Source organism: Aotus nancymaae, unplaced genomic scaffold, assembly GCF_030222135.1.
Source record: "Aotus nancymaae isolate 86718 unplaced genomic scaffold, 86718_ANA_hifiasm-v0.15.2.pri h1tg000007l, whole genome shotgun sequence".
Taxonomy (NCBI): domain Eukaryota; kingdom Metazoa; phylum Chordata; class Mammalia; order Primates; family Aotidae; genus Aotus; species Aotus nancymaae.
In genome coordinates this window covers 17,628,159-17,642,502 of record NW_026988418.1, presented here as the reverse complement: position 1 = coordinate 17,642,502, position 14,344 = coordinate 17,628,159, and the positions used below count along the sequence as shown (strand labels likewise).

The 14,344-nt window shown below is 47.2% G+C and overlaps 1 protein-coding gene across 2 annotated transcripts in view; it reads left to right on the top strand.

Annotated features, from left to right (window-relative positions):
* Positions 1–87: 87 nt before the first annotated feature.
* The window catches only part of LOC105710290 (NADH-cytochrome b5 reductase-like), a 30,827-nt gene continuing 16,570 nt past the window's right edge, over positions 88–14,344 (top strand). The window contains exons 1-3 of one of the 2 annotated variants that reach the window (XM_012442536.2): positions 88–127; positions 7,046–7,260; positions 12,075–12,223. In XM_012442536.2, coding sequence (XP_012297959.2) covers positions 7,063–7,260; positions 12,075–12,223 — 347 coding nt within the window. In that variant the 5' untranslated portion in view covers positions 88–127; positions 7,046–7,062. Of the gene's footprint in view, positions 128–7,045; positions 7,261–12,074; positions 12,224–14,344 lie in introns of those variants that run through there. The other variant, XM_064372383.1, reaches the window with a different exon arrangement.

The window sequence follows — 14,344 nt, the reverse complement described above, 5'->3', positions numbered from 1 at the left end:
TGTCTTGCTCCTGCCCCCAGCCCGTTCTCATTTTCTTATAGGTGAGACCTGCTACGCCTGCCCCGCCTACCCGGAGACTGGGAGGAACCCGTAGAATCCTCCTGTGAGGGGAAACGCAGGGTAGTAGGTGAGTAGTCGTGGCGGGTTCAGAATCGCTCCTGGATTTCAAACGTGGCCTTAGAACAAGGTTGACCGCTTATGAGCAGTTGGAGCTTGGGAAGGCACTTCCCTCTCTGAGGCCCAGTGTCCACTGCTGTAAAAATAGGGATGGAAATGCCTAAGCTTGCGCACCTGTACAGCGCGCTGCTGCGAGCCCCTCTGTCGCTGCCCCTCTCCTGAGCATGAGAGTGTCCCCCAAGCCAGCTCCGAGCGCGACTGCTCACTGCACACCTCTTCCCCTGCGCCAAAAGCGAGCCACTTTCCTCCCTTTTCTTTTCCCTCTGGATTTCCCATTTCGCCTCCTTTAAAAGCAAGGAGAGAGCGATGAAGCTGCGCCTTTGCTCCTTGCTCAACACCTGTCTATCAGCTGCCCGCTGCGTGTCAGGCGCTGCGCTGAGCCCCGGTTGGCATTGGTAAATAAGACAGATGGGAGATGCAGACAGAACGCAGGTAAACAGCGCAAACAAATAAGTCAACTGCGATACACACACTCCCTATCCCTTTTCCGTGTTTTTCTCTTTAGCATTTCACATTATCGTGCCATCTGTTTTCCATTTTGATCTTGTCTAATAACTATTTCTCACCCTAAGATGTGAACTCCATGAGTGCAAGGGTTTCTGTTTCTTCAGTGCTGTATTCCCAGCACTGAGAACAGCGCCTAGCACCTAGTAAATATGTTTAGTAAATGAGCATATAATAGAAATAAATAGAGTGCCTTATAGAGAAAGAGGAGGGGGAATTTCAGGGAGGGCCTTTGAAGGGAGGTTGACCTTTAAAACCAAGGCCTGGGGTGGGAAAAGTCATCCAGCCTGAGGCAATATGTGTCAAGGCCTGGATTAAAGGTGGTGCCTCTTGAACTAAAAGATAGAGGCTCACTGGACACATGAACCAGCTCTTTAAAATTTATGACTGACATGGCCAACTTTTCTGCTAGTTTCCAAAATAGCAGAGAAAGTGGGACTGTTAAAACGTGGAGAAGGCAGAGTCATGGTTCACACCTATAATCCCAGTACTTTGGGAGGCCTAAATGGGAGGGGCCGCTTGAGCCCAGGAGTTTGAGACCAGCCTGGGCAACATGGTGAGACCTCCTCTCTACAAATAATAAAATTAGCCAGGCATGGTGGCGCACACCTATAGTCCCAGGTACTCAGGAGGCTGAGATGGGAGGATCACCTGGGCCTGGGAGATTGAGTCTGCAATAAGCTGTGATCCTGCCACTGCACTCCAACCTGGGTAATACAGCAAGACTCTTTAAAAAAAAAAAAATCAGCATAAAGAGGGGACCAGATCTCATTCACTCATAATGTATACCTGGTCAATAGCATACAATAAAAATGGATTGGGTTGATGTAACCCTGTGTAGCCTATGAGGTTCTGTGAAGGTAAGGACAATGACCTGTTTACCTTCATTGCCTCCCAACACCTAGCACTGTTTTCCTGGCTCCCAGACTGTATATGTAACCTGAGTAAGCAGTCACAGGGAACCTTCCATATGCCCGGCTGTGCTTGGTGGTAGAATACAGAAATAATAAGACACCATCCTTTTTTGTTTGTTTGTTTGAGACAGAGTCTCACTCTGTCACCCAGGCTGGAGTGCAATGGTATGATCTCAGCTCACTACAGCCTCTGCCTCCTGGGTTCCAGTGATTCTCCCGCCTCAGCCTCCTGGGTAGCTGGGATTACAGGCATGTGCCACCATGCCTGGCTAATTTTTGTATTTTTAGTAGAGGCTGGATTTCATCATGTTGGTCAGGCTGGTGTGGAGCTGACATCAGGTGATCTGCCCACCTCGGCCTCCCAAAGTGCCAGGATTACAGGCATGAGCTCCCATGCACAGCCTAAGACACCATCCTTGACCTCAAGGGGATTCCAGCCTGCTAAACCTTCCTGAAGTGATAGAGCTCATGAGCAGTAGTAAGTTTTCTGAAGTTAAACTCTTCTGTTAAAGAAAGATTCATGGCTGGGCATGGTAGCTCACGCCTGTAATCCCAGCACTTTGGGAGGCTGAGGCGGGTGGATCATGAGGTCAAGAGATTGAGACCATCCTGGCCAACATGGTGAAACCCCGTCTCTACTAAAAAAATACAAAAATTAGCTGGGCATGGTGGCACGTGCCTGTAGTCCCAGCTACTCAGGAGGCTGAGGCAGGAGAATTGCTTGAACCTGGGAGGCAATGGTTGCAGCGAGCCAAGATCGTGCCACTGCACTCCAGCCTGGCGCCTGGTGACAGAGTGAGACTCTGTCTCAAAAAAAAAAAAAGATTCATCTAACACTGCACTTCTAAAACCGGTGATAGTAAGTGGTAAGAGAATTTGGATAAGGTCTGATCAGGAAGAGCTTTGGGCACCAGGCAAGGAGATTAGATTCTATCTAGTAGTCAACAGGAGCCGTTAAGGTTGCTAAGCAGGGGACTGGTGGCAGATGTGCTGATGGCTGGTACAGGGAGAGAGTGGAATTACATCCTATGGGACCACAGGAAGCTCCAGTATAAATGAGGGTGGGAAGCAGGAAAAGGTCTTACAGGTATGGACTCCTGGGGAGTCATTGGGATCCCAGAAATGGGATCTCTCTGCTCCCCGGCAGACTTATTTGCTTCTCTGCCCCCTCACAGTCTTGACCCACTCTTTGATCTTAGTACTTTATGCATGAGTGAAATTAGGGCCATCTGGAGGCCCCAGAGTGCCCATAAAACTTGATGACAGTTTGGTAATAGGGTCCCTGCTCTGTGCCAGCCAGTGCAGGTGCTAGGAATTGGAGGTGAAGGCACCCCTTCCCTTCCCTTTGGAAGCCTAGTGAGAAAGAGCACCAGTCTGGAGGAGAAAGAGATTCAGGCATGCATATTGGCCTGCATACTTCTGGCTTCCTGACCTGGGCCTCAGTTTTCTCCTCTATAAAATGAGGAGGAGCATGGCCTACCTACGTATGGCTGTTGGGAGGACTGAGTGAGGCATGCAGAGCACTTGGCATAGACTCTGGCCCAGTAAATGACATCTTTTATAATGGTTATCATCTGTTCAGTGAGTGACTCACCAGTCCAGGAGCTCCTCCAGGGCAGGATGAGGGTTTCTCTCCTCTGTATCCTGGAGCACCTCATGCAGCAGCCCCTGCCTAGTGTTTGTGGGAGGAATCAATGGGAAGAAATAAAATGCTGGGAGCTCTCAGAGGTAGTTGCATTTTAGAGGTATGATGTTTACATCAAATAATGCTCTGTAGCATCAGACTTCTCCTCAGCTCTGCTCTCAGTACTGAGAGGGAGGAACAAACTCACTCTCTCTCTTTTTTTTTTTTTTTTGAGATGGAGTTTCGCTCCTGTTGCCCAGGTTGGAGTGCAGTGGTGCAATCTCAGCTTACTGCAACCTCCACCTCCCAGGTTCAAGTGATTCTTCCACCTCAGCAGAATCCTAGTAGCTAGGATTACAGGCGCCCGCCACCAAGTCTGGCTAATTTTTTGTATTTTTAATAGAGACATGGTTTCATCATGTTGGCCAGGCTGGTCTCAAACTCCTGACCTCAGGTGATCTGCCTGCCTCAGTCTCCCAAAGTGCAGGGATTACAGGCATGAGCCACTGCGCCTGGCTGCGGGAGAACACTCTCTTACTCTGATTTGCCTGTGGAATTATATTTTATTCTTTGAGAGACAGGGTCTTGCTATGTTGCCTACTCTGGACTTGGACTCCTAGCTTCAAACAGTCCTCCTGCCTTGGCCTCTGAAAGTGCTAGGATTACAGGTCTGAGCCACTGTGCCCAGCCTGCCTGTGAAATTTTAAATGAATAGTTAGCTTGCAGGTGAGATTTCCATATAAACTGTGGAGTTCTACATGTAAGTGTGGAGAACCCTGATGTATCCCAAACTGCCCTCACAGAAACATCTCAAAATAATTCAGACTGGGCACAGTGGCTCATGCTGTAATCCCAGCACTTTGAGAGGCCGAGGCAGGAGGATTGCTTTAGCCCAGAAGTTTGAGACCAGCCTGAGCAACACAGTGAGACCCCATCTCTACAAAAAATAAATTAATTGGCTGTGGTGGCACATGCCCGTAGTCCAAGCTACTCTAGGCTGAGGTAGGAGGATTGCTTGAGCCCAGCAGGTTGAGGCTGCAGTGAGCCATGATCATGTCACTGCACTGCAGCCTGGGCAACAGAGTGAAACCCTATCTCCAAAATAAATAAATACATAATTAATAACCATTTAACGTCTCCTCACCAATTTATCTTTCAGACTATGTTTAACCAATAGCTCTGAAACCGAGCTCCTTTCTTTCTTCCCTTCTTTCATATTATAAACATTTAAAAATAACCATTGTGGCCAGGCACAGTGGCTCATGCTGTAATCCCAGCACTTTGGGAGGCCGAAGCAGGCAGATCACTTGAGGCCAGGAGTTTGAGACCAGCCTGGCCAATATGGTGAAATGCCATCTCCACAAAAAATACAAAAATTAGCTGGGTGTAGTGCTGCACACCTGTAATCCCAGCTACTTGGGAGACTGAGGTATGAGAATCGCTTGAAGCCGGGAGGCGGAGGTTATAGTAAGCCAAGATCACACCACTGCACTCCAGCCTAGGCATCAGAGCGAGACTCTATCTAAAAAAAAAAAAAAAAAAGACTAGCCACTGTGCCATTTCATGAATAAATGAAAAACAGAACTCTGCCCTCAAGTTGAACTGTTTCAAAGAAGAGGGACACATACACATGTAACAGTTAGAATGCTGTAAGGTAAAGAGAGAGACTCATTCATTTGAAAAGTGTTTATTGGCCAGGCACGGTGGCTCCTATAATCCCAGCACTTAGGGAGGCCAAGGTGGGCAGATCACCTGATGTCAAGAGTTGAAGACCAGCCTGGGCAACATGGTGAAACCCTGTCACTACTCAAACTATGAAAACTAGCTGGGCACTGTTCTGGTTTCAAAACATCGTTCTTCAATCACAAGAAACAGGAGGAAGTTGTGATGGTCCAGGCAAGATGGGATGAGGACTTAGACCTGCAGCTTCAGGCAGAATGAGAAGGCAAGGGTCAATGAGAGAAATAAGAAGAAATTAACAGGACACTGTTAAAAAAGAAAGAAAAGTGTTTATTGAGCACCTTTTATGACCAGGGATGGACCAAATGCATGGAGTGTTCACAGGAGGGAGTGAAGCCAGGCAGGCCTTCACTTGTACCTGTTTTTCTCTCTTTATTGTTTCTCCATCTCCAGACTTATATCTAGACCTGTTTAATCCAACTCACTACTGGATTTTGCACTTGGATGCTCCACAGGCACTCAGCAAGCATAGCATACCTCAAAGTAAACTCTCTTTTTTTTTTGAGATGGAGTTTCACTCTGTTGCTCAGGCTGGAGTGCAATGGCGTGATCTTGGCTCACCACAACCTCCACCTCCCAAGTTCAAGCAATTCTCCTGCCTTAGCCTCACAAGTACCTGGGATTATAGGCATGCACCACCATGCCTGGCTAATTTTGTATTTTTAGTAGAGACAGGGTTTCTCCATGTTGGTCAGGCTGATCTCAAACTCCCAACCTCAGGGCCTCCCAAAGTGCTGGGATTACAGGCATGAGCCACCGTGCCTGGCCTCTTCTTTTTCTTAAAACTCAACTTCTTCTTGAGCCTTGTGTCTAACCAATATCCAAGCCAGATCCAAAGGGTTGGATGCCCCTTCAACCCCTCTATCCCCCAGTCTCACTGTCCTGTTAATTTCCTCTTGAGTATTTATCTCATTGATCCCTGTCTTCTCATTCTGCCTGAAGCTGCAGGTCTAAGTCCTCATCCCATCTCACCTGGACTATCACAGCCTTCTCCTGTTTCCTGTGATTGAAGAACAATATGTTTTGAAACCAAACATACCAGAGTTAAAACCCTGGTTGCCACCATTTTAGGAGCTGTATGAAACTGGGCGAAGCTGAACTGTAGTGGTTAGGATTGCAAACAAAGTGACAAAACTAGGGGAAAAATGAAATAATTATCATAAAAGTCAGATTCTGGTAACCTGGGGAAAGTGGAGTTATCAGGAAGGGACACAGTTGGCTTCTGGAATGCTGGCAAGGTTCTTTTTACTTGACTGAGTAGTAGTTACACAGGTGTTCTTTTATATTTTTAATTAATTTTTATAATTAATTGAGTTGTAAGTATTTATTTTACTTTATAATTTGAGACCAGATTGGCAACATAGTGAGATCTTTTCTACGAAAAGTAAGAAAAAAAAATTAGCCACATATAGTGGCGCACACCTGTAGTCCCAGCTACTCAGGATACTGAGGCAGGAGGATTGCTTGAGCCCAGGAGGTTGAGGCTGCAGTGAGCTATGATCATGCCACTACTCTCCGGCCTGGGCAACAGAGTGAGACCTCATCTCAGAAAAACTAAACAAAACAAAAATATCTTTTAAATTCAATGAGACTTTTCCATGGAAAGTATCAACCGGCACTCAGAGCACAGAAAGAAATCAGGAAACCTTGGTTACCAGATCTGATTGTTGTGGCCTTTCTTCCATATACCAAGCTATGCTTCTGAAAGAATAAGATACCATCCTTGTGCTCAAGGGGGTCCCACCCTGCTAAACCTTCCTGAAGGCATAGAGCTCATAAGTAGTAGAACCAGGTTTCCTGAAGCCAAACCTTTTCCTCTAGTAAAGAAAGATTCATTTCACATGAGGAATTGCTCTTCTAAAACCAATGATACTAAGTGGTTAATGCTTCCCACCAGACCGCGGACTCTTTGGCTGATCCATCTCTGTCTCCATGCTTGCACAGAGCCTGGCACCTGCAGGCCTTGGAGAATGTGAGGAACAGAGGAAACCAGAGAATAATCCCTGTGTTTTCCCCCTCCCAGGCTGGCCAAGGAATAGGGCCTGGGCTCGTGGTCTCATAGAGCCTGGTCTGTTCTTCCTTCTAGGTTGCTCAAGCCCATTGATGATGAGTGAGAGGGAGGAGGACGACGACACTGAGGAAGCCTGGCTGCAGCTGCGGCCCATGGAACCCTTGCCCTCCCAGTGCTGCGGCAGTGGCTGCTCACCCTGTGTGTTTGACCTCTATCACCAAGACCTGGCAAGGTGGGAGGCAGCCCGAGCCAGCAAGGACAGGAGCCTGCTGCATGGGCCAGAGTCACAGGTGAGGGTGACTGCTTCCCAACATGAGCACCAGAGTGGCAGAATCTACTTGCCTTGGCCCTGCAAAGCACACCTCCGGGAAGCCTTCCCTGACTGTATAGCAGAAGAAAAGAGTGAGCATAACAGAAGCAAACAGATCCAGGCTCAAAGCCCAGCCCTGGAACAAACTTATTAGCAGCTATGTGGTTTGAGGCAAAGTTCCTTAGTCAACCTAAGCCTTAGTTGCCCCATCTGTAAAATGAGGCTAAACATTTGTGCTATATAGCACAGAGCTTGACATTCATTTCACTTAATAAATATTTATTGAGTATCTATTATATACCAGGCCTTGTGAGATAGTGAGGATTTGAGAGCGAGCATGACAGACACAGTCCTTGTCCTCATGGACCAAACTAGTTATAATATATAGGTAAATAAAGGATGTTAGGGCTGATATTTCTTCTCTGGTCCTTACTGACTTGTTCCTCCTTTTCTTAACTCTTCCAGGACTTGATAGTCTGACTAAGCAGTTTAGCCCTTTATTGTATTGTTTGGGGGGGTTCACAGTTATAGATGTCAGAACACTGGACTTCACCCCCTATATTACACAGATAGGGAAACTGAGGACCCATTCCTTCTGACACTACACAGGTTTTGTTTGAATCTGTCCCTGTCTTGGTCTTTCACCTCTGAACAGTCTTCCCATTTTCCGTGTCCCTCCTGACTAATGTGGAGCAGAAGGTGTCTACCATTTCTACTTCTCTCAATGCCATATGGCATCATCATCACTTTTTTTTTTTCTTTTTTATAGAGTTGGAGTCTCACTGCGTTGCCAGGGCTGGTCTCGAACTCTTGGTCTCAAGTGATCCTCCCACCTTGGCCTCCCAAAGTGCTGGGATTTACAGGCATGAGCCACCATGCCTGACCATTGTCACTTTTTGACCAACTGTTCGCCATTGTTGGGGCCCAAACTGGACCAAAGCTTAGTCTTTTTTTTGAGATGGAATCTTGCTCTGTCGCCAGGCTAGAGTGCAATGATGCAATCTCAGCTCACTGCAACCTCCGCCTCCTGGGTTCAAGCAATTCCCCTGCCTCAGCCTCAGGCTGGTGCCACCACACCTGGCTAATTTTTTGTATTTTGTTCTTTTGTTGTTGGTGGTGGTGGTGTTTTGCTCTTGTTGCCCAGGCTGGAGTGCAATGGCACAATCTTGGCTCACCGCAACCTCTGCCTCCCGGACTCAAGCGATTCTCTTCCCTCAGCCTCCCAAGTAGCTGGGATTACAGGCATGCACCACCATGCCCAGCTAATTTTGTATTTTTAGCAGAGACAGAGTTTCTCTATGTTGGTCGGGCTGGTCTCAAACTCCTGACTTCAGGTTATCCGCCCATCTCAGCCTCCCAAAGTGCTGGGATTACAGGTGTGAGCCACTGCGCCTGGCCGCACATGTTGTTCTTAAACTATAGATCATACATCCTGAACAAATACAGTTGTTTTTCTTTTCTTTTTTTTGAGACAGAGTTTCTCTCTTGTTGCCCAGACTGGAGTACAGTGGCACGATCTTGGTTCACTGCAACCTCCACCTCCCATGTTCAAGTGATTCTCCTGCCTTAGCCTCCCAAGTAGCTGGGATTACAGACATGCACTACTACACCTGGCTAATTTTGTATTTTTAGTAGAAATGGGGTTTCGCCATGTTGGCCAGGCTGGTCTCAAACTCCTGACCTCAAGTGATCCAACCTCCTCGGCCTCCCAAAATGGTGTGATTACAGGTGTGAGCCACCGTGCCTGGCCTTGCAGTTGTTTTTCCGAACCCCAAACAACATGACTTCATATTTATTATTATTATTTATTATTATTATTATGTTTGAGATGGAGTCTCACCCATTGCCCAGGCTGGCGTGCAGTGGCGTGATCTCAGGTCACTGAAACCTCCGCCTCCCAAGTTCAAGCGATTCTCCTGCCTCAGCCTCCTGAGCACCTGGGATTACAGGCGCCCACCACCATGCCTGGCAATTTTTTTTTGCATTTTTAGTAGAGACGGGGATTCACCATGTTGGCCTCAAACTCCTAACCTCAAGTGATCTGCCTGCCTCGGCCTCCCAAAGTAGTGGGATTACTGGTGTGAGCCACTGCACCTGGTCACAGTTTTGCTTTCTATGAAGATAGAGATGGGGTCTTGCTGTATTGCCCAGGCTGGGCTCAACTCCTAGGCCTAAGCAAACCTCCTGTCTTGGCCTCCCAAAGTGCTTGCTGGAATTACAGGCATGAATGACTTTATATTTAATGTCTCCTTGTATTTCTGCCACTGGAAGGTGGTGATGGGGACTAGAACCCTCTGGCCTCTGCCAGTGACTGGGGAATGTTCATGACAACCTTTGTTTCTCACTGCCCTCCATCTCCACATGGCTCACCCTTTTACTTCTTTCTGATCTCTGCTCAAATTTCATTTCTATTCCTAACTCAGAACTACCAGACACCATCTAGATGTACTCTTTTATGTGTATATTGTCCATCTTCTTGCTAAAATATTAGTTCTGGAAGAGAAGGGGCCTCTGTCTTGCTCACTGTTCTATCCTCAGCACCTTGAGTAGTTCCTGGCATTACAGTTGGCACTCATTAAATATTTGTTGAATGAATGAATGTTTCTTTCAGATATACTGAGTACCATATTCTGTATGCTAGGCACAAGGAGGTTGATAATAAAGGTGCCAGGGTATCAGTGCTGGAAAAGCACTTATACCCCAGCTTACAGAAGGGGGACAAAGAACCACAGGGTTACTTGGCCAGGCATGGTGCCTCATGCCTGTAATCCCAATACTTTGGGAGGCCGAGGCAGGTGGATCACCTAAGGGTTAGGAGTTCAAGACCAGCCTGGCCAACATGGCAAAACCCTGTCTTTACTACAAATATAAAAATTAGCCAGGCGTGGTGGTGTGCCCCTGTGTCCCAGCTACTCGGGAGGCTGAGGCTTAAGAATCACTTGAATCCGGGAGGTGGAGGTTGCAATGGGTCAAAATTGCACCACTGCACTTCAGCCTGGGTGACAGAGCAACACTATGTCTCAAAAAAAAAAAAAAAAAAAAAGAACCACAGGATTGTGATAAGAGTATGAACTGAGGCCCAGTTCCACCAGTTAATTGTGTGATGTTGGGCATGTCATTTTAGTGTGCTAAACCTTAGTTTTCTCATCTGAAAAATGAGGATGTTAATACTTTGTAAGTTGTTATGAGAATTTCATGGGATAAATATGTAAAGCACCTGGCACATGGTAGATGCTCAGTAGCTGTCATCACCTATTATAACATTGGAAATGAGGTGAGGGGTTTGAGACCAGCCTGGCCAACATGGTGAAACCCCATCTGTACTAAAAATACAAAAATTAGCTGGGCATGATGGCACACATCTATAATCCCAGCTACCCAGGAGGCTGAGGCACGAGAATCACTTGAACCTGGGAGGTGGAGGTGGCATTGAGGCAAGATCATGCCACTGCACTCCAGCCTGGGTGACAGAGTAAGACTCCGTCTCAAAAAAAAAAAAATTGCAAACAGATGGAAGCAAATAGATCCAAACATTTTGTCAGTTCTATAAAATAGCATATTCCAATTTATAATTTTGTTTTTTAACTTTTAATGAAGCAATAATAATGGGAAAAGATTTTACATTTCCATGGTAACTTACATTTTTACGTTGTATCTCATCTGACCCTCATGATAACCCTACAAAGTTTTCAGGGATGAGTGGCTCCTTTTTATAGACTGGGAAACTGAATCCCAGAAGATCAATTGATATGCTGAAGGCCCCACAGGGAGGCAACAACTGAGCTGTGGCTAAACTCAGTTCTCCCTACTTCCAGTCCAGTGCTCTTTTCAAAGCCCCAGGCAGCTGTGCCAGAGGGTGCCCAGGTGCTCTGGATGATGATGAGGTCATCCTGGATGGGGGTGTGGGAAGGGGCATAGTGGAGGCAAGGCCTCCAATGCCAGGCCCGAGAATTTCTGTCAGTTCAGTGATACTGTCAGCACTACCATGGGTAACTGGAGTTCCAGAGTTGGTGCTGCAGGAACACATGGTGCCAGGCCCTAAGCTGGATATGAAGAGTCCCAGGAATGAATGGAGTATTTTATAGGAGAGAAAGATCTGTGAGTGACAGCATTCAGAGAAGGCTTCCTGGACGAGGTGCAGGTTGGGGTGGAATGTTAAAGGCAGTGGGCTGAGGCTTAGACATGAATTTGAATCTTTGTTTATAGTCTGACTGTGGACAAGCAAGCCAGCATGACAACTCAGCCCTCAGTTTCCACATATGTAATACACAGGTATTGAGTTAGATATTCTGAGGTCCCATCAACTTCTAAATTCTGCAAATCTGGATTTTAGCAGGTTTGAAGAATGGATAGGTCTTTCATACATTGGAGATGAATGTTCTGGATAGAGGGCACTACTTGAGCAAATAAAGACTCAGAAATAGGAGTCAGCAGGGTATTCTTGGGAGGACAGAGAAAAGTCTAGCATCAGTGCCATGAACAGACTGGGAGATAAAATGAGGCTTGAGGGTCATCCACAGGGCCCTTGAGTGTCCAGCTAAGGAAGGAGCCTGCACTTTACCCTGGAGCTGAGGGAGCCATGGAAGACTTAAGAGCAGGATAAGCTCAAGGGAAAATTCTCTGCCATTCTTGGATCTGATTTTGAAAAGGAAGTAAGGTGAGGCTAGTGTCCAGTTTACAGGAAACTTCCCAAGCTGAGACAGCTTCTCCCTGGGGACAGTGGGAAGGGTGCTGTGAATGCCTGTGTGTCTGTGGAGCCCTGGCCTCTAGCTGTTGGATCTCTTCTTGTTGCAGAGCTGTCCCTCCAAGCTGAACCCAAAGACCTTCGTGGCCTTCTGCATCAGTGCCATGGACAGACTCACTAAGGACACCTATCGTGTCCGGTTTGCTCTACCTGGGAACAGCCAGCTTGGCCTGCAGCCCGGCCAGCACCTCATTCTACGGTACACTCAGGTAGTGGGAGGATCTGGTGGCCTTGAGCAACTAGCGTACTCTCCCTTAAGTCTCCATTTGTCATCTTCAAGATAGACATAGTGACACATGATTCAGAGGGTTCTTGGGATTGGACTAGATAATGCATTTTCATAATAAATAGTAACACAATCACTTTAATAGCATTTACTATCCAAGTCACAGTTCTGTGTGCTTGTATGTGTGAAATCATTTAACCCTCACAAAATCCTATGTGGTAGGTGCAGTTATTCCCCAGAGGACATTGAAGTAAGAGGGGTCCAGAAACTTGGCCAAGGTCATGCAGTGAGGAAATGTTGGAGCCAGGATTTGAAGGCAAAGCAGTCTGGCTTTAGAGCTTGTGGTATGAACCTAATATGATTAGTACCAATTGATAGAATTGAGAATAAAGGGCTTGCCCAGCAACACATAGCTAATAAGTCATAGACCCAGGATTTAAACCAGACAGCCTGGCTCCTGAGTGACACTCTTAACCACTCCTCTGAGGTTCCTACTTCCCAGCCTACTTAGGCACTGTACTCCCACCCCAGTCCCCACCCCTGCCTGCCCAGAGACAAGACCCTTTGGGATATCCAGGTAGAGTTGTCTGCCAGGCTGTTGGCTCTGTGAGTCTGAGGCTCAGTAGAGAGATCTGAGCTGCAAGCATGGGTTTGGGAGTCGTTGGCACATACCTGAGTGGCATTAGGGAACATGTATGCATGGAAACAGGAAGGGGCATAGGATCGAACCCTGGAAACACCAGCATCTAAGGTATTGGCAAGAGGAGGAGGAGCTAGCAAAGGAAACAAGATGTGGCCAGAGTAGAAGGTGGAAACCAGAAGAGTACTTACTGCTGCTTAGACTTTGGCCACTTGCCTCACATTGGTCCCTGGTGTTTGTGTCCAGCTCCTTCTGGCCTGTGGCCTGGCCAGCAGTCCTAGAAGTTCACTATCTCAGTGGGCAGGAGGGGCCACAGGGCAGGTCACAGCCCCAGGCATCCCTCCATCCATGAGCTAGAATGCCTAGAACTCCCTGCCTCCAGGCTGGCTCCCCTCCTTCTTCCTCTCTGTCCCTGCAGTGACATCCCTAACACACACATCTTACCATGTCACTCTCGGGTGCCACATGGAGACAATGTAGCACCACAGAAAGTATCTGAGGTACCACATTGCCTCCATGATGATGTCCTAACCCAAGGCCCCAGCTTGCTTTCCTGCCATGTTCTTCTCCTTCCGCCACCCCACCCCTGCTCTGGTCTCAGCCTCCTGCTCCACGCCGCATTCCCACCATCCTTCCTGTCCCCACCTACACCTGTCAGTGGTTGGCCCATCCTGCAGCGCCTACCTCTAGGAGGTTTCCGAGGCTCCCAGAGGAGACTCTGCACTCCCTCTGAAACATGCTGGTTTTACCTCTGTTGCAGCAGACGTCGTAGTGCTCTGCAGCCAAGCCACGTTCTATGCTCTGTTCCTTATGTCCCCATTTGTTTTGTAAGCATTTATTAAATATTTCTGTCCAGGCCCTCCTGCTTTTGGTGCATTGAGACAGGGCCTTTTTAATCTTTGCATATCTCAGAGAAGAAATTTTGTACATGGCCTAGATTTGAGAGAAGACTGCTTAGGGAAGCTCTGAGGAACAGTGGTGAGGAGCCCAGCTCTGACATCAGAGCTATGGTTGAATTTGAGCTGTGCAAGTGACCTTCCTTCTCTAAGCATTGGCTTCCTCATTTGGGTTATTGTTTGAGTTAAATAAGATAATGCATATGAAATGCTTGATGCATGTATGCATTTAATACACTGTGGCTGTTACTGTGACTCGTGGTGGTTATCCTGACCCTGTTGTTGATAACATAAAGGATTCATGCATGAGATAGGGCTTTAGACTAGGGCCCCTTTGAGGATCCTTCCAGTCCCAATGCTTCTGTCAGGTGCTAGTAAGTGTTTAATAAATCTTAGCAGTTGTTTTTATCTTTATCATTCTGTGGTAGTGAAGAGGTCAGGAAAAATGTTAGTCATGTCCCCAAAACAACTTACATCCTCGTTGCACTTTGGAAGCACTCTCCCATCTGTAGTCCCAGAGGACTACATTCCACACAACTGGAATGCAGATAACTGTCC